The sequence below is a fragment of the Notechis scutatus genome, chromosome 2 (assembly GCF_049901735.1).
Source record: "Notechis scutatus isolate UNSWTSFEM ecotype Mainland chromosome 2, rNotScu1.2, whole genome shotgun sequence".
Taxonomy (NCBI): domain Eukaryota; kingdom Metazoa; phylum Chordata; class Lepidosauria; order Squamata; family Elapidae; genus Notechis; species Notechis scutatus.
The window spans coordinates 116,181,095-116,200,265 of record NC_142010.1 but is presented as its reverse complement, the minus strand read 5'-3'; the positions used below and the strand labels follow the sequence as shown (position 1 = coordinate 116,200,265).

Below are 19,171 nucleotides of genomic sequence, written 5' to 3'. Positions count from 1 at the left end.
TCAAAATGACCATGGTGGGCAGTGCCCAAGAACTGTATTAGAGGGAATATGATTGCAACAGGAGGCGGAGGTAGTGGTTTGTCGAACCAGTGCTTTTTAGTGAGATGCTTTTTAATGCGTCCCCATTGGATGCAGATAAAGAGCAGCTTCTGAAAGAAAAAGTCAGCTAACAAGGCCTTCCAAAAGAAAGAAAAATGTAGCTTTTTCAACTAATGTTATACTGAATAATAACAAGCTTTTTATTATTAGGTGGCATTAACACAATGTCCAGCTAGGGGACAGAAGAAGGCTTAAGTGCATTGCAGAGAAGTCAAAGACCTAAAAGGTTAAATGAAAAAGGACAGAAGTCCATGGGGAAAAGGTGTTAAATCATATACACAGAGGGGATCATCTGAATGCTCAAAACACAAACGGTAGGGCTATCTAACACTATCTCTCAGGGAGCACAGCAGAGTCTGCTGGAGAAGGTTTGGAAATTAATACTGGAGATTAAGGTCAATATGGACATGAATTAGAGGTAGTACAATTTCATAGCTGTGAGGGTGGAGATTCCACCAGGAAAGATGAAGTTCAATGCTGGTTATTAGAAAGACCAGAAGTCAGAGGGAGATAATGGATGTGTATCCTAGTACCATAGAAAGACCTCCAAGTATGGCAGACATACCAGGACAACCATTAAATTATAATCTGGGAAGATATGAGTGCTTTGATCAATGAAATTCAAGATAAAGTAGTAAGATTCAATCTCCAGTTTGGGATCCTCAAGATGTGTTGGATTGCGTCTTTCCAAAGTCTCAAACCTAACTGGACTGAAAAATGTAGCTGGACAATACCAGTATTTCAGAAGTTCTAGCCCATCACATTAGGAGAGAACCAGGTAAGGCTGATGTAGAAGAAAAGCCATGTTTATCAAAAGAGAGATCCTAGTTTAGACTATCTCATCAAGGTCCGAGTTCTGTGGGTGCTTCCAGTGCAAGTGAGTGCCCCCCCTCAGCAGCGAGCAGTGCTAGAAATCAGCAAAAAAGGGGACAAGCCAAAGCTGATAGAAACAAGCTGTCCATCTGCTAGCTGATTCAAGGCTCTGAGCTGGGCTTCACCAGATATCCGCTAAAGGTGACGTAGGTGTCATATTCGTCACTGAACACAGCATTGTCACGTTCACCCTTAAAGAGCCGAATCCAGATTTCATCCTGGTCCTGCAGCTCTATCATGAGGCTCTGGCTCTGCATGATGCTCCGATCACTAGCCTGTGCATATAAGATGGCTGCCTCTTTTGTGTTGTGCATGATGTGAAGGTAGGTCTCCTTCTGGTTCCACGTGTGCACATTGAGACTGAAGAAATATATGCCTGGGACGTAGCAGTAGAACTTGCCCATAAACATATTGAAGTGTCCGTAGAGGTTCACAAACTCAGTGTCAAAGACGAGTATCTGGTAATAGTCATTGCTATGCAAGGGTTTCCGCCGACCCACCGAAAAGGCAGCGTAGTTGGTCTTGTAGCTCTCTCCGGGTGATCCCATGTTGCCCTTTTGCCCCTTGAAGCCCATCTCACCCTTCTTGCCTGCTGCGCCAGCTTTTCCCAACTTCCCTTGGAAGCCACGATCACCACGGTCCCCTTTCTCACCTGAGAAACAAAGATGTCATGACAGATCGCAGTTTCCTTTAGCTGGCCCTCCTCCCCAGGGATGTTTGGGAGTTTTACTCTGGCTAACTGAGGATTAAGGATACTAATGTCCAATCTGTCTAGAGGGTAGCAACTGGTGAAGGCATCTTTTAGGAACAATTGAAGAGAGACAACCACAAGGTTTTATGGGATCACCAAAATAAGAGAAAAAGATCTCATAAAAGTGCAATGGCTTTCTGGTTTCAAACCCAGAAAGCAGAAAATGCCCTTAATATGGAAAGTGTCCAAAACGCTTTGGACAACAAATATTGATCTGAATCTTATTTTTTCCCCTTGGCACTTTATAAGACTTCCTCTCTGCTATTTACATCTTATTTCTATTACTGTGGTGTAAAAATGGCTGATTTGTTGGCTAAACATCTATTTATACATTTGAATACAACAAGGAGATAAATAAAAGAATCCATGCATCCCACTTGTGGCAGAAAACCCTGAACAGAAATGGCGCCAGTCAGTCCACTGCTATTCCTTGCTGGTTTACCATTTAATAAAACTACAGTATATACCATCTCCATTCTTGTGGCAGGGAAAAACCACTACATAATGTGATGTCCTTCCTGGCCTAGATTTCAGACAGATACATATGTGGTAAAATACTTTTTCCTGCATGGATGAAAGTATGTCTGCACTGCAATGCCTTCAGAACGATAAGGATTTTTTGGGGGGGATATTAAATAGGTTTACCACTGAATTTTATGCTAAATCAGTTAAATATTAAATATGGAGCAATGGTTTCTGTTTTATCCGTTAGATAAAATGTGTAATGTACTCATGTAATCTGAACATGTAATCTGAAAATACATGTTCAAAAAATGTGAAAGTTTTCAGTTTTGAATTTAGGATGATCAAAAGACATGGATTGGAAGAAAAGGGGGAAAACTCTACAGTAAATATACAGTATACTCATAAGAGTAACTCAAGTGGAGAACCTCCGGCTCATAGGCCAGATGCAGCCTGCAGAGTCTCCCCGTATGATTTGGTTGGCCTCTCTCCACTGCTCCCCCGTCCTGCTAGGAGCACTTATATTTGGTTTCAACTGAATGCTTTTCCCAAATGAATCTGCAGTCAGAAGGAAAGAGTAATTGCGGTTGCCAAGGGGGTGGAATTGTATTATGCATATATGAATGTTATAAACAATGTGTGCATCCCTGTGGGAGAGAAGGAGAGAGTCCGATTGGAAAATCTTCCATGAATTCAGTTTAAAGAGTTTACCAAGCTTACTTGCAGTGTAAGGGGATGGGTGGTACAGATTTTTTGGACAAAGGTATGGATGTACGCATAGTTATTAACCCAGGCTTAACCCAATGAAATAGCTAACTTAAATGAAATAGCTAACTTTCAGTCTTGCTTAGCCTAATTTCATAGGCTTGTTTTATTTTTTTTAATTGTGGACACCTACTATGTATATTTGAGACCCTGAAGGAGTAGCAGGATATAAATTGAAAGTTAAGTAGAGGAAATACAAAAATAGGTTACTGGTGTACTGACAGAAGAAAAACTGTGTCGGATGGGATGTGAATGAAAGATTAGTGGGGCTATGAAGGAGTGCATGAACAAAGGTTTCTGACTATTGCCACTGTTGTCCAACCCAGTGTTGGTTTCTGGGATTTAATTTTCCTTTGAAATCTCAGATTCAGCAGTCCCGGGGCCTTTTCTGATGATACAATCTCTCCACCCTTTAGATCAGGCCATGTCCTAACGCAACCTCTGGTGTCCTTAGTCTGACTCAAGACTAAATTGTTGGTTTCCCTTGGCCTCTGTTGAATGGATAAAATCATCATAACACATCCTTCCAGCCAAGGAATTTACTTAACCCATACAACATCCCCCTAACCCAACTCTCTAGCTTCTGCAGAACCCAAAGTTTTGTCAGCCTCTCCATATTGTGGTTAAAACATGGGAGGGACAGGACTCCCAATGCAAATTCTCCATGGCTTCTGGAAGCCTATCCCATTTCCGTTCCAAACTGGCAGCTAAATGGTTCAGGTCAGATGGGCAGGGATTTCAAAGCATGACCTGAGCTGCCGATGCCAACTAATAAGTTGTGATTGCTTCCATTATGAAGCGATGGAACTTAGAAACGTTAGGGCATATCCCAGAGGTCTCTGAAATTTATGCACTTTGAAATCCCCTCATGAATTAAGAGATGAGGCAACTGCAATATTGTTAGCTTATTTGCCCTCTGGCTGTGCACTCTGCTCCCTCCCCATCTGCTTCCATAGGCAGAATTGATGTGATAATCTAAGATAAAGTGCAGGGAGGCCACCCTACAGATGGAACAGATTCTGAAAACCAGGTGAAAATGGATGGAGAAATCCTGGCTATTTTGCCCCCTGATGTGAAGGAATTACAAGTATAGAACTGATTTTAACATGAGGCATTTTATGTCCTCTTCTGTCCTCTGTTCCAAAGTTGATCAAACAGCTGTATTCATTACCTCAGACTGTAATGCTGCTGCTGAGTTAAATATCTTAAAGGGGATTCAGCAAATTAATGGGGATGCATCTCGTCCATGCCTACCAGTCACGATAGCTCTATTACCTCCCTGATCAGAGCAGTTTCTCAACCCTGGAAAACCAGCTCATGGAGAACAGATGTGGGAAAACCTCATTTGTGTAGGAACCAAAAGTATTGGATAGGAACAATGTCCCAGCTCAATATGCCTTAGTTAGATCCAATACAGCTATATTTATGTTCTCATTTTTCTCAGCTGGTGTTTTAACTTCTCATAATGCTCCAGGGCAATGTTATGCTGGGGACATTGTAGGAAACGTAAATGATGTTCCCTCAGGCTGCCCCAACCAACTGCCTTGGGACAAATCTAAAAAACTGCTGTATACCAGGGTGAGGAGAGCCTAGTAACTACTTCCAGAAGGCATGTCCACATGCCCCTCCTATATCTCACCGTTCACAGAAGGCAACTCAAATATGCTTTTCAGTGCTTTGTTCTGTGTTTTTCTCTTATTCTGTCTCCAGTTGCTGTGTGTGGGAAAATAAAGGGAATACTGATGCACATGGGGGAGGCAGCCTGAAATTAGGTCTCCTGTATTGACAAACTGGAAACCCCAATTGGTTCTGCTGGCCTCCTGTCCATGATGATTTCTTCTATCCCTCCATCCTCTTTCGGCTACATGGGAGACCAGAACCCCAATTATTATAACCTCTTTTTTTTTAGCCACCAGTGGATTGGTTGCTCTAGTGACGTCGCAGAGGTGTCAAACTGGCAGGCCATGGGCTGGATGCGTCACGCACAGGCCACGTCCACCCCAGCTCTGCAAATGGGGGAAATGTTGCAAAACATCACATGACGACAATGTGACATGGCAAGTTTGACACTCATGATCTAGTGAGTCTGAAACCTTAACTAATCACTGGCTTAAGAGAGATTACTCAAAGTATTATTGAAAGTGTCTATGAAGATTCTCAGTCATCCAGGTCATGGCTGTCCCAAAGGTGCTTTTTCAAGAGACAGTCCAGTTGCCTCTTTAAAAAGCACCTTTGGGATATTATTGAAAGGACTCATTTTTTGTACTTCCGTAGTTTGGATGGTAGGGAATTGCTTAAGCACTTGCTCCTAATTTCTTTTCCTCATATAATTTTCTTAGAGTAATTTATAGCTTTCACATCAATCCCCTTCTCAAACTCCAATTCTTCAACAGCATTTATCCAACAACTGCATTTTCATTGTTCAACCCTGAATGACCACTAGGGGCAACCAAGAGAGAAAAAACTCTTTGGTGCCATCTAGTGGTTGATATGTCAGTCAACTGGTTAACCTGTACTTTCAAGTAATTTTAAAAATCCAGTAAATAACATCACAGGAAAGAAATAGGGAGGAATGTATGGGGTAATCAGAGTGTTGTGCGTATCTATTGAAGGAAGCTTTTCATATGATGGATGATGTTGGGCAAGCTTGGCTGTCAACCAGGAAAACAGCCTATCACAGTCCTTAGGAGTTGCCCATTAAAGCTTTATGGACAGCGGTCCCATAAGGGCATGTATAGGGGCAACAAGATTTAGCACAGCATGATTTCCTGCTGGCTCAGGGACAGGAGTACAGCAAAACAATTGTGTGGATGTGGCCTTGGCATTGGAGAAAGGTTAGTCAGAGGACATTGCCAATTTTAAGCCTTGGAATGACTAATAGCAGTTTTTTTCCAGGATGACAAAACCAAAAAAGAAAAAGACCCAGATGAGGAATCTTAGGAGGGCAAGCAGAACATCTCCAGTCCAACAGATCATGCATAAATGTGCATGATGCTCTAATATCCATGATAACTTTCATGCTGTCCACAGAGGTATTTTTGTGATGCATATTGCTCATGGATAAATGGATGGCTGAATCTCTTTCCCTAAATCTCACATTTTGAATGCAAAGCAGCCTCTTACCTTTCAGGATGGTCATGTTGATCTGAGGCACGGGGTAGTACATGGGATGTGTTGCAGGAGGATCACAGCAGCGAACACACTCTGACCTTCCTGGCTGCTTGCTGTGTCTCTGATAGCCATATTCAGTTCTGGGAGGCAAAAACAGCACAGACTGGGTGGTAAAAGGGCGAGAACTGGGAAAGGAGACTTGGCCCCTGAGTTTTACTTCTATAAGCACACCTTATTCCCCGACAGCACTGTTTCAAAAAATATGAAAAGTTAAATGTAGTTGACATAAATTATTGAGATTCCTGCATGAACAGTTTATGGGAAGCAAACCAGAGGTGGTATTCAGCAGGTTCTGACCAGCTCTGGAGAACTGGTTGCAGAAATTTTGAGTAGTTCGGAGAACTGGCAAATACTGGAGATTTTACAGTATCCTTCCCCTGCCACACCTACCAAGCCATGCCCACAGAACCGGTAGTAAAAAAATGTGAATCCCACCACTGAAGCAAACAACCAGCAAATCCAATCCCAAGAAACCAGGGCCTAGCACAGTTGTCTTCCCCAATCCTGCAACTTTGAAGCCAGGTTTTGAAGCTAAGATATGAAAACTAAATGTGCAAGTAGGTCACCGCCTCCAACTTAACTACCAGAGAGCAAAATGGTGAACAAATGCCATATTATGGGAAGAATACCTTGGGAGTAGAAGTGTGTATGGACTATAATTCAATCCATGCTATGGCAGGTGTCCTTTGGCACAACCCTAGAGTGGTTGAGGAAAAACTTTGGTCTGCATTCATTCAAATATTAGAATATACATGGAATCAGTCCTTGTTGCAATGATCAAGGTACTTGTACTTCAAAACTCTGATACTATAAGTGCTTAGTACTAGTTTTTGATGCAGGATTGTGTGACTACAGCTTTTGAACTGTCATTTGAAAACTGGGATAGTTTTTTTTTTTATTACTCCAATTCAAGACAAGACCAGTTTTCAATTGACTTGATCAGTTTACAGTGAGGTTCAAAATCACATTTTATTCTTTTCCATTATAGTTACTATGATTCCAGTCCCAAGCACTTAATTTATTATGACTGAGAAAAATAAATGTGTGTATCCTGTAGACAAACTCTTCAGCTACTTCCAAAATAATATGTATGAGGATGCTATAGGATTGCCTAATAGAAACAAGGCTGCATGTCATTTTAATTGAACAAGAGAACCATTTTGGTGTAATGGTTAAAGTACTGGATAGAAACCAGGAGATGGGAGATCAAGTCCTCACTTAGGCATGGAAACTGGATGGGTGACTTCGGGTCAGTTGCTCTCTCTCTCAGCCCAACTCACCAAACAGGGTTATTGATGGGAAAATAGAAGGCAGGAACATTAGGTTGGCTATCTTGAGTTGTACAAAATAAAGACAGAATAAAATGATAATAAAGATTGCCACAATGGACCTTGTTATAGCTGTATTTTAATACATTTAGCAATAATAAAAACTAGCTGGATAGATATTTAAGCATGAGAAACAAAAACAAAAAAACCCCTCCCATCATTTTCCTCTTTATTTTTTTTTATAAAAGAAACAACACAATCTATTAAGGATGAGAAAAACTGAACAAGTGGACAAAAAGAAAAACAAAGGAGGATTGTAAATTAAAGACATCAACATATCTCCTCCTTCCAATAAATCTGTGATCTATAGCAGTGGTTCTTAACCTTTTTGAAAGAATCGCCCCTTGAGCCATTGAGGAAGTTATCATCGCCCCTCCCCAACATAACCTGTCAATCACAACACAGGGAAATAATTCTTCAATTTATGCAAACACGTTTTTTGTTTTCTTTAAAACTGTCATCAGGACATATTGATGCAAATAATTTATTTCCAGTCTTTTCCCATATCTCAACTGTGTAGAAAATTCTGATGCCACCCATCACTTTACTCCCAAACTTGTGATACAAGTATTTCATTATTATCTTATTTATTCAAGACACTTAAATGCAATGACCACTGCAAACAAAATTCAATTGCAAGAAAATGAAATGCCTGAAAAAAACAGTAACTTTTAATGATTTAATTACAAATGAATTTTAAGATGCAAAAAGACATATAAAAAGGGCCTAAGAACAAACCGCAATGCAGGAACTAAAAATTTCAAGACAAAAACTCTGAAAAAGGGTAAAAAAGACACAAAGAAAATTTTTACAGAACATTTAAAAAAACAGTTCAATCCACTAATAGCGAGCAATCTGATGTTTTTGTACGACAGATATACAACTGTTCACTGTACGAAAAAAGTCTCAAAAGTGTCCCCAAAACTTCTCGCTCCATTGCCCCATATCGCCCCTTCCTTTCCTTCGCCCCCTTGTCGCCCTTTTCGTTCCATCGCCCCCTGAAAAACGAAATCGCCCCTGAAGGGCGATATCGCCCAGGTTAAGAACCACTGATCTATAGTAACTGCACCACAGAAATTCACCTACTTACCTTTTTTTCACTAATGATCTTTAGGGAAACTTAGCCCTTCCTATAGAAATACAACAGGTTGCTACTGTGACTATCCATTTCGCCAATTCTCTGTTCTATACATTTTGCTGCAGGGTGAAAACCAGGATGTGGCATTAGAAATCAATGGCCTGGGATAAGACACGGCCAGTGACATGAACCAATGCGTACAATGGGCTTTGCCAGGCTTTTCAGTTGTTGTGGAAAACAACAAGTGAAGAAAGGCTCTAAATACATCTACATATTGTATGAACTAGCTGAGGAGGATAGCTGAAACGTTATTTGTTAGATGAATATCTGACCTTTCTTCTAAGGCATTCTTTAATTTCCCCCAACAATCCTGTGAAGCAGAAAAAGAGTCAGTAGTTTCCAGAGTTATGCAGTGAGACAGACTTGAATTTGGGTCTTCCCATAGTCCGAAACCTTCACCTCTACACTCCTTCACATTGCACGGGCTTGCAAAGCAGAGATTTGGTGAAAACTGGTGAAACTCTTGACAGGGGTGATTTGGGAATGAGGAAGGGAGAATAGTCGGACCATTAGTATGGCTGGGTTCCCTCCTCATCCCAGGAGATCTTATGAAGATGTGCATTGTGATAGAATAGACACATTATACTGTATATAGTATAACAATCAAACAAAGATTTTCTAGCTCTCAGTTCCTACTCAGATTCATTAAAAATGAAATAGAATAGACATTTTATGGAGATGGGAGTAGAAACAAATCCTTGATTGGCCAGACTGAAAAGACCAAGAGCAATCTTCCTTGGGCATGTTCTTCTTCCGTTTCCATCTGTTCCATTGTCTGTTGGTAATTGACCAGCCGCCATTTCTAGAAATAGAAAAGCTTTTTCCATGCCATCTTTGCAGGCTGCTTTTGTTTGCTCATATTCATCCCTCAGGTCTTCAAAAAGGAAAGCCATTATAAATAAATCTTTTCTTTTCTTTATTCCTCTTTCTTCTTACACCAACCAAATATTCCGAGAGAAAGGTAAAACAATCCCAAAATCCACAATCCTCAATAAATCCAAGCAAGCCAAAATTCCCTTCCTCTTCAGGGGTGGTATCAAACAAATAAAAAAAAAGAGTCCAAATCTATATTTTAAAGCCTTATTAAAATTATATTTCTGTCCTCAAATCTTCAAGGCATCTCCTCCAACAAGATCCAAATTTATATATTTTCTTTATCCTCTCCCTTCCGGCTTAATTCCGTCGGGAGGGAGAGTAAACTTTCCTTTCAGCACCTCAAAATAGCCGCTTTTTTTTCTCTTGTGGAAAAAATCATCAAAAAACCATCTTTTCCAGGAATTAAATTAGATAAATCTCAAAGCCCTGGGTCGACCAAGAAGAACTTTCACTTTCAATAACTTTCTCTTCTTCCTCCTGCGCATACATGCCCGGCTGTCGACTTCTTTGTGGCGGCCATTGCGGACCGCCGCTGCACGTCCTGGTAAAAGGGGTTCTGCCGGCCAGGGAGGGGTCTGCAACACCCCCAAACCCTTCCTCCGGATCCCCTTACCTTCAGCTACCCCTGCAGGGCAGCCTTGCTCCGCACCCGTCCGGGTCGGAGCCCCAAAACGGCTAGCGCGGCAGGGATCGCGCAGCTTCGCGAATCCCTACCGCTCGCGAAGCCGACAAACCGGAAAAACCGTGGTTCTTAACCTTTTTGAAAGAATCGGCCCCTTGAGCCATTGAGGAAGTTATCATCGCCCCCCCGCCTCCCGCAACATAACCTGTCAATCACAACACAGGGAAATAATTCTTCAATTTATGCAAACACGTTTTTTGTTTTCTTTAAAATTGTCATCAGGACATATTGATGCAAATAATTTATTTCCAGTCTTTTTCCCATATCTCAACTGTGTGGAAAATTCTGATGCCACCCATCATTTTACTCCCAAACTTCGTGATACAAGTATTTCATTATTATCTTATTTATTCAAGACACTTAAATGCAATGACCACTGCAAACAAAATTCAATTGCAAGAAAATGAAATGCCTGAAAAAAACAGTAACTTTTAATGATTTAATTACAAATGAATTTTAAGATGCAAAAAGACATATAAAAAGGGCCTAAGAACAAACCGCAATGCAGGAACTAAAAATTTCAAGACAAAAACTCTGAAAAAGGGTAAAAAAGACACAAAGAAAATTTTTACAGAACATTTAAAAAAAACAGTTCAATCCACTAATAGCGAGCAATCTGATGTTTTTGTACGACAGATATACAACTGTTCACTGTACGAAAAAAGTCTCAAAAGTGTCCCCAAAACTTCTCGCTCCATTGCCCCCATATCGCCCCCTTCCTTTCCTTCGCCCCCTTGTCGCCCCTTTTCGTTCCATCGCCCCCCTGAAAAACGAAATCGCCCCCTGGGGGGGCGATATCGCCCAGGTTAAGAACCACTGATCTATAGTAACTGCACCACAGAAATTCACCTACTTACCTTTTTTTCACTAATGATCTTTAGGGAAACTTAGCCCTTCCTATAGAAATACAACAGGTTGCTACTGTGACTATCCATTTCGCCAATTCTCTGTTCTATACATTTTGCTGCAGGGTGAAAACCAGGATGTGGCATTAGAAATCAATGGCCTGGGATAAGACACGGCCAGTGACATGAACCAATGCGTACAATGGGCTTTGCCAGGCTTTTCAGTTGTTGTGGAAAACAACAAGTGAAGAAAGGCTCTAAATACATCTACATATTGTATGAACTAGCTGAGGAGGATAGCTGAAACGTTATTTGTTAGATGAATATCTGACCTTTCTTCTAAGGCATTCTTTAATTTCCCCCAACAATCCTGTGAAGCAGAAAAAGAGTCAGTAGTTTCCAGAGTTATGCAGTGAGACAGACTTGAATTTGGGTCTTCCCATAGTCCAAAACCTTCACCTCTACAGTCCTTCACATTGCATGGGCTTGCAAAGCAGAGATTTGGTGAAAACTGGTGAAACTCTTGACAGGGGTGATTTGGGAATGAGGAAGGGAGAATACTCGGACCATTAGTATGGCTGGGTTCCCTCCTCATCCCAGGAGATCTTATGAAGATGTGCATTGTGATAGAATAGACACATTATACTGTATATAGTATAACAATCAAACAAAGATTTTTCTAGCTCTCAGTTCCTACTCAGATTCATTAAAAATGAAATAGAATAGACATTTTATGGAGATGGGAGTAGAAACAAATCCTTGATTGGCCAGACTGAAAAGACCAAGAGCAATCTAAATCCTTGGGCATGAAGAAAAATTGCCAGCCGCTGTGGAAGAGAAAGCTTCACCCAATGACTGTAGGGGACTACAAAATCTGAATTTACTCTGCAACCATGAAGGCTGATGCTACCCATCTAATTATACATTTGTTGGAGAAAAAAACCATGCCCTTCAGCTACTTCAATTTAAAAGATGCCATGCCTTTTTTTTTCTCATAACTTTTAGCAGATGATTGCTGGCTTGTGCTCCTTCAGGGGAACAACCTTTGGCCGAAAGCAGGAAGAGGAGATCAATTTGCCAAGACACTAGGCAATTTTTTTTCTTCTTCAAAGAACTAGATAGGATCTCCTCCCAGTTCCTGTAATTAGCACTATAACTTGGGGGTGGGGTGGGGGGGCAGTTTGGCATGATCTAGCATCTGAACTCCATTATTACAAACCATTATTCCAACCCTTTGCCAGCAGATGATGGTAGCCAGAAAGACAGAAAAAGTAGGGAAGGGGTTCCAATATGAAAGATACCGAGGGCTCAGGGACCAGTATTTTCAATCTCCTGGGCACTACAGCATGATGTGTAACGATCTTATTGGTAGAGATGCCACTCAAATATTGATGAGTTAATTCTTACTTTATTATATATCTATATTAATAGAATATTGGAAGTTTGAAGGTAAACTTCTTGCAACTATTTTAGACTGCCTAATCAGTTGCTAAATTTCTTTCCCTGACTCTTAAGCTGCTGGGGGCTCCTGCTTCTGAGGGATCCTTGGCGTTCTCTGAGTTTGCTTGTTTTCTTGCAGACATTTCATTATCCTAACTAGGTAACATAATCAATGCTCCTGCTTCTTTTGATTGGTTGTTTCTCAGGTAGTATCTCTTCCCTTATTCCCCAAGATCACAAATTCTTGGATGGGTGACCTTGGGGAACAAGGGGAAGAATAGACCACAATGGATATAATAGACCACAGAAGATTACAGGAAGAAGAGTTAAAAGGCCTAAATAAATCTAGTGTTCATCTATATACTACTAAAATTTATATGTCTGTTGGTTGGTTGAAATGGTGCATCAGAGGGCAACATTTTTTTCATTCAACCTACTTCAAAGGCATCCAAAATTCAGGAACCACTACTCCTGTGGGATTGAAATTTAGCAAAGTTGTGGCCGTTTCAGCACCACTATGCCTTCCAACTACACTTCCTAGAAACTTTAGTTTACGTGACCCAAGGGAAGATTGAAAGGGTATATTTCAGCCTCTTTCCTGCCTCCCCATAGCCCCTGCACCCAATTGACTGACAGCAAGATCGATCAGGTGAGTGGCAATTGGCTGGTTTGGAACAAAGACTACAATTTGAAATCTCTTAACAGTGGTGGGTGGTGAGGGAAGGCTAGGAAGTGACTGGGGTGCCTGCTAGAGAGGCAGGACCGATTGGGCAGCCTTGGAAGTGCCCTCTTCCTCCCTGGAAGGAGCGAGCCCTTGGAGACACACTGGGATGGAGAGCATAAGTAGTTTTCCTTTGTTCCTCCTCTCCTCCAGCAAAGTGGCAGGCAGTTCCACAGATCAGCCAAGGAAGAGTGATTTCCAATGCTGCGGCTGCCACAGGCAAAGTCAATGGGGAAGCAGGTAGGGCTTTGGAAGCTGCTCTCACTACCGCTGCTTTTTTCCCACCCACGATCATTCCTGTTTGTTTAGGTAAGGGAATATATCTGAAAGGATGACCTAGTGGGTCACGGGTTGTCTAATTATTTCTATTCCTTTCTGTTCAGAGGTGTGAACAGGAAGCCAAAGAAATTCAGCAGGAGATCATTTTTCCTGAATGGACATTTCTCAAAGAACACAGAGGCACTCAACATTTCTATACTGTTTTCTTTCTGATCAGGTAAGATTAAGACTGGATGGAGGCTGGACAGTGAAGGAGTTTATTATGGGTGGGTGCTAGCATAAAATATACATGGCCGTTTCCAGTACAGAGATGCCTAGAGAATGTTCACTCTGATTAAATGGGATCCTTAATTGTGTGCCTATGATTCAGCCATTAAGGTTTTTTTGCAGTCATTTGCACCTCCTCCAGAGCCATTTGTACCCAGCAGCCTCTGGCTTAATTTAAAGTGGGACAGAGTGAGTTAATTGTGCATAAACTGCACACTGAAGATGCACATTAATGAAGTTAATTGGGCATTGAAGTACAACCATGAAGTGTTTTCTTCAACTGTCAGCAGTTCTGGTTAAAAGTTTCACAGTTCTGAACAGCTGCCCAGATATGTGGTCTGTTTAAACACAGTCCCTTGAGATCAGCTTCCACTACTCAAAAGAAACAGGTGCATGTGTGTGTGTGTGTGTTATTTATGGCATATTGGTTTTATTGTAATGACTCACCTAGAAGTCTGATCCCAGAGTGGTGGTCGTGTGGGCATTCCGGGCTTCTCTTCCGCCTCTCTCTCAGTTCCAGAAGCCTGAAATAGTAGGCAGATAAGCCAAAACGTACTGTGCACCAATGGTCCCTTCATGGCGTTGTGTCCTGTTGGAGAAAGCAGGCTGATAAAACTGCTGGAGATGCTCAAGAGACAGGAAATTAACCTGCTTGCTCCCCATTCATTTCTACCAATTCTCTGCCGATGCATAGGAAATAGAGCCTCCCTAACACTGCAATATTCAATGAAAAGCACTAGAAATACCAGTTGTGAGGCTTTGTTTGTATTGTTGCACTCAAAGGATAAGATGACACTCTTGTTATTGTACTATCCCAAGTTTTATGATCATCACAAGGGCTGGTGGTGGAATTCCCTGGGCTTGTGATGCTGGGGGATTTTAATCTGCCTTCTTCAAAGGCAAAGCCAGAGATAGTCTAGTAATTCATGGCTATCATGAGAAAGTCCCAGGTAAAGGAGAAGGAGGACCTATATGATCACTTTAGGTGTCTAACAGAAGCATTCAGTTTCCAGAAGCTAGTTAGGGAGTTTCCTGAGATTCTGGTTGGCAGTCCTGCTGAGGCTTTAGTCGCCTGCTAGTATGAGGCAGGTAAAAGCCTTGGACAAGATTGTGCCTAAGGAGGAATTCCTTAATTTACTGAAGAGTTCTGGGAGATGAACTAGTTTAGAGGAAGCCTACAGCATTACTGGCAGAAGACTGAGTGAATCTAAGCATACATGGATAGCAACCCACATTCAAGTGTCGTAGTGCCGTAGTAAAAGCATCAAGGCATATTTATTTCTCTGCTTGTGTTATCATCCAGCATCCACTTTCAAAATAACATGGACTATTTTAGAGAAAGATTATTAGAAGAATGACCTAAACACCAGAGCTCACTATAACAGCATTGCCAAAAAAGCATTAAGGGTTGTAAATCTAATCTTACAAAGCTTCTCCTCCAAAAATATCGAATTGCTAACTAGAGCATGCAAAACTTTTGCCAGACCAATACTTGAATACAGCTCATCAGTCTGGAATCCACACTGCATATCAGACATTAATACAATCAAGCAAGTCCAGATGTATTTCACGAGAAGAGTACTACACTCCTCTGTTCGCAACAGAATACCCTATATCACCAGGCTTGAGATTTTGGGCTTGGACAACCTTGAACTACTCCGCCTATGGTTAGACTTAAGGGTAGCACACAAAATTATCTGCTACAATGTCCTACCAGTCAATGACTACTTCAGCTTCAACCACAACAATACAAGAGCACACAACAAACTCAATGTAAACCGCTTCTAGCTTGATTGCAGAAAGTACAACTTCGGCAATAGAGTGGTCAATGCCTGGAATGCACTGCCTGACTCTGTTGTTACATCCTCTAACCCTCACTCCTTTAACCTCAAACTAACCACTATTGACCTCACCCCATTCCTAAGAGGTCTGTAAGGGGCGTGCATAAGTGCACCATTGTGCCTACCGTCCCTGTCCTATTGTCCCCATTTATTCGTATCTATTTCCTGTATTCTTATTTATGTTTATACTTATATCTATTACCTTGTAAGCAATTGACAAATCAAAAAAATAAATAAATAAAATAAACATCTGCAAAAACACTGTGAGGAATTTTTTAAAGATTTCTGCTGGACAAAACCAGTATGAGGGCTTAAGTGTCAGCTGGGCAACTCCTCCCAAAGTAAGACTATGTCTTGTGAGGTTCTCTAGAATAAGTTTAAATCTACTGGTATAGAGAAAGCAGGCAAGATTCTCTATGGTATCAACTTTGCCTTTTAATCTGGATCCCTATTTTTCCTAGTTGTGAATGCTTCTAAACTGGTGGCAGGAGGCTGGGTCAGTGTGGTGGTGAAAGCAAAATTTTCGAAAAGAAATATTACTAGCTGCTTGAAAGAACTGGTGACAGAGCTTCTTTTCAAGAAACGATCAAGTAATACTACATAACAATAATTGAGTCTCCAACCTTCCTTTCATGGATAAAGTTGCTGAGAAGGGCAGTAGGAAAAATAAACTGAGGGTCACTGTGGTTAAAATCTGACTGGGATGGGAGAGAGGGATGGTTCAATCACTTCCCCATCATCCATTCTTTTCATGCTTCCTAAATAATTTTCCTACAAAATGAGAAAAAAAGACTCCAGAGAAGATTGAGATGGGTACGTTTCTCTCACACATTATTCTGCTCTAAAAATCTGATAGAAAAACTTCATCTGAGACATTTCAATGCAATAATAAACTTCACTCCCTCTTAATTGCCTTTCATCCAAGTCTTTCAAGGCAAAATACACAGTGATGTACATAGCAGTTACAAATGTGAAGAGACAGGAAGCTCGCCCACCCTTAGTCTGTAATAAACCAAGAGAAAATAGTTCCCCCCAAAATTGATCATATTTCCTAAAATATGTGGTTTTTTTCAAAGGCCCCAAGAAATACAGAATAACAGAGTTGGAAGGGAACTTGGAGGTCTTCTAGTCCAACTCACTGTTCAGCTAGGACACCCTATACCATTTCAGACAAATGGTTGTCCAATCTCTTCTTTAAAAAATCTCCAGTGATAGAGCAGCCACAACTTCTGGAGGCAATTCCACTGATCACTGACAAGACATTCCTCCTTAGTTCTAGGTTGGATTTCTCCTTGGTAAGTTTCATTGCTTCTTGTCCTGCCTTCAAGTGCTTTGGAGAATAGGTTGACACCCCCCTCCCTTCCTTGTGACATCCCCTTAGATATTGGAGCACTGGCATCATGTCACTCCTAGTCCTTATTTTTAATTAAACTAGACATATCCAATTCCTGCAACCATTCTTTATATGTTTTAGCCTCCAATCCCCTGATCATCTTTGTTGCTCTTCTTTACACTCTTTCTAGAGTCTCAGCATCTTTTTTATACCACATAGCTGGCTCAAGATCTGGATCTACAAGATTCTCGTGGAAATAGTGGTATCTCTTATGGAAAAGAATGAGATGGCATGTTGTCAAAAGAACACAACTGTAGTCCACTGCAAATAGAAGTCACACTTTTACAGGGTACATTAAGGCAACACCCATGCAAGCTCAGTCATCAAGTATATGAATGTGTAAATATTCTTGTATTGATTAAGGAACATACAACTAACAGTACAATGCTTCCTATTGTATTTTACCGTGAACTTCAAAGAAGCAAAGAGTAGGTTCCCAGGAAGTTAGTTCTCATTGGTTTCAACAGGGAGGCTGGACCAGCATATATTAATTGGCACAAACTGAAAAACATCTGCATATAGACTTACAAGCTTCCATATACGGTAGCATCCTACACAGAGGGGGGACCTGTTACTTAGCAGCTTCTCCAAATTTCTCTTTCTTTGGACTGAACTCCAGCATTATGAGATGTGCTATAGAAACCTTTTCGCGTGGCAAATGTTAAATGACAATGGTTATACTGAGAAAGAGCATTTCTTTTACCATCTTTCATAATTAATGGGATTATATTTAACTTTCATGGCACTTTCCCAAAGCCACTTGTCCCAAAGCCTTGGAATGGTGAAAACAAGAAATGTGAATACATATACTATTTCTATAACTCCTTCTGCCCTCAAAATTTCCCCCCAAACATATGCAAGCAGTATTGCAGAAAATGTAACATCCGATTGATCCTGGAAAAAGAGAAAACCATTCCCATAAATAGATGCTTGTCAAATAGCTGCTGTCCATTAAAAAGATCTGTAGACATGCAGAGAGAGAGAGAGACAGGACGGGACAGGACAGCACAGAACAGGCCAGACCAATGTTGACTGGCATGGAGAGAAGTCCAGAAGTGCATACAAAGATGTGTTCTCAGACTGCGTTTGTTTTTTCCGGTTCACTCTGGCAACTTGCCATCTCCCAAGGGCAGCCAGTAGTGCCTGGCAATATAAAGTCATCATAGCCTGCAAGAAAAATCTTCTCAGCCTTAGAAACTCACAGAAAGGACATTGGGGTGAAGGAGCTAGGTTTCAGGAACTGTGTTGATAGGCATCAAACTCAAAGGGACAATGACTGTATCCCTTCCCCACGCCAGGGCGATGATGCATCCATGACTACTGCCCCAGCTGGTTCTCAGTTGACAATTCCTCAAAAGCAGAATTTGTATAAAACTAGAGGATGAGGCTTGTCTGCTGTAAATATGAACCTTGACTAACTCTGTGCATCTACCTTAGATAGAGATCTCTGACCAACGAAGTATTTAGTACAATGGAAAGAGAGAAAAGCAACCCATCTGTAATTGTAATAGAACCCAGGCACTCCAGGAAGATCCCGGGCCATTCCTACCCTCTGGAACATTTAAAGCATTACTGCCCAAGCTCTGCAGTGCATTCTGGAAGAAGAACTCTCAAACAAGACTCCAGAAAGACTTGGTCATTCATCTCCCCCCTGTCCCTTTGCTTGCATGGTTTCAAACAGATCTAAGTACCTACCCTTGGCACTGTCCAACTTGCTGCCACCTACCTTGGGGACAGGATGATAGGCTGCCACAGCCACTGCTTGTGTTTGTCTTTGGACGTCTACAGCATCCCCCTCCACGTAAATTACTTCCCCTCCCTGTGAGAAGGCGAGCCCAGCAGTTCTGCCTATAGTCTTCAGATCTCAGGCGCCAAGCAGAAAAGACGCTTTCTGGAAAACAGAGAGAGGGAGAGAGAAAGGGAAAGAAAGGGGCAGACACTGCACAGCCGCCAGCCCTCCTCCCTCAGTTGTGAGCACAGCTGCCATTAACCATATGTATGCCCAGCACCCACAGTTGAGAGAAAAAAGACAGGTTTCCTCTGCCAGAAAGTATCTCCAGATGTTAGGGATCCAGAGCCAAGAAGTGAAACATGGAAAGAAAGGAAAGATAGTGTCACTGTTTACAAGAGTGGGGAAAAGGCATTTCTGAAGCCAAGGAATCAGCTACTCTGATTCCTTTAGTGCTGTCTCTCTATATTACTACATAATCATTACTTTTCCCTGTTTTTTTTAAATGCGT

At 41.4% G+C, this 19,171-nt stretch overlaps 1 protein-coding gene across 2 annotated transcripts; it reads right to left on the bottom strand.

Annotated features, from left to right (window-relative positions):
* Positions 1-220: 220 nt before the first annotated feature.
* On the bottom strand, positions 221-18,857 carry C1QTNF1 (C1q and TNF related 1). 2 transcript variants are annotated; one of them, XM_026667281.2, is made up of 4 exons: positions 18,658-18,857; positions 14,145-14,286; positions 6,074-6,201; positions 221-1,624 (listed from the first exon to the last, which is right to left on the bottom strand). In XM_026667281.2, the coding sequence occupies exons 2-4, from the start codon at positions 14,273-14,275 to the stop codon at positions 1,074-1,076; spliced, it is 810 nt and encodes a 269-aa protein (XP_026523066.1). In that variant the 5' UTR covers positions 14,276-14,286; positions 18,658-18,857; the 3' UTR covers positions 221-1,073. The 2 variants fall into 2 exon arrangements, with proteins under 2 accessions (XP_026523066.1, XP_087812087.1); XM_087955961.1 differs by lacking the exons at positions 14,145-14,286; positions 18,658-18,857 and adding an exon at positions 6,293-6,487.
* Between the last annotated feature and the right edge of the window lie 314 nt (positions 18,858-19,171).

What these genes read in the sequence shown, in the direction of transcription:
- C1QTNF1 (XM_026667281.2), bottom strand. Translation starts at nt 14,275, where the DNA reads ATGAAGGGACCATTGGTGCACAGTACGTTTTGGCTTATCTGCCTACTA. An exon ending in CTCTGGGATCAGACTTCTAG is followed by an intron (nt 6,202 to 14,144) that starts GTGAGTCATTAC and finishes TTTGCCTCCCAG; the next exon opens with AACTGAATATGGCTATCAGA. An exon ending in CAACATGACCATCCTGAAAG is followed by an intron (nt 1,625 to 6,073) that starts GTAAGAGGCTGC and finishes TTTGTTTCTCAG; the next exon opens with GTGAGAAAGGGGACCGTGGT.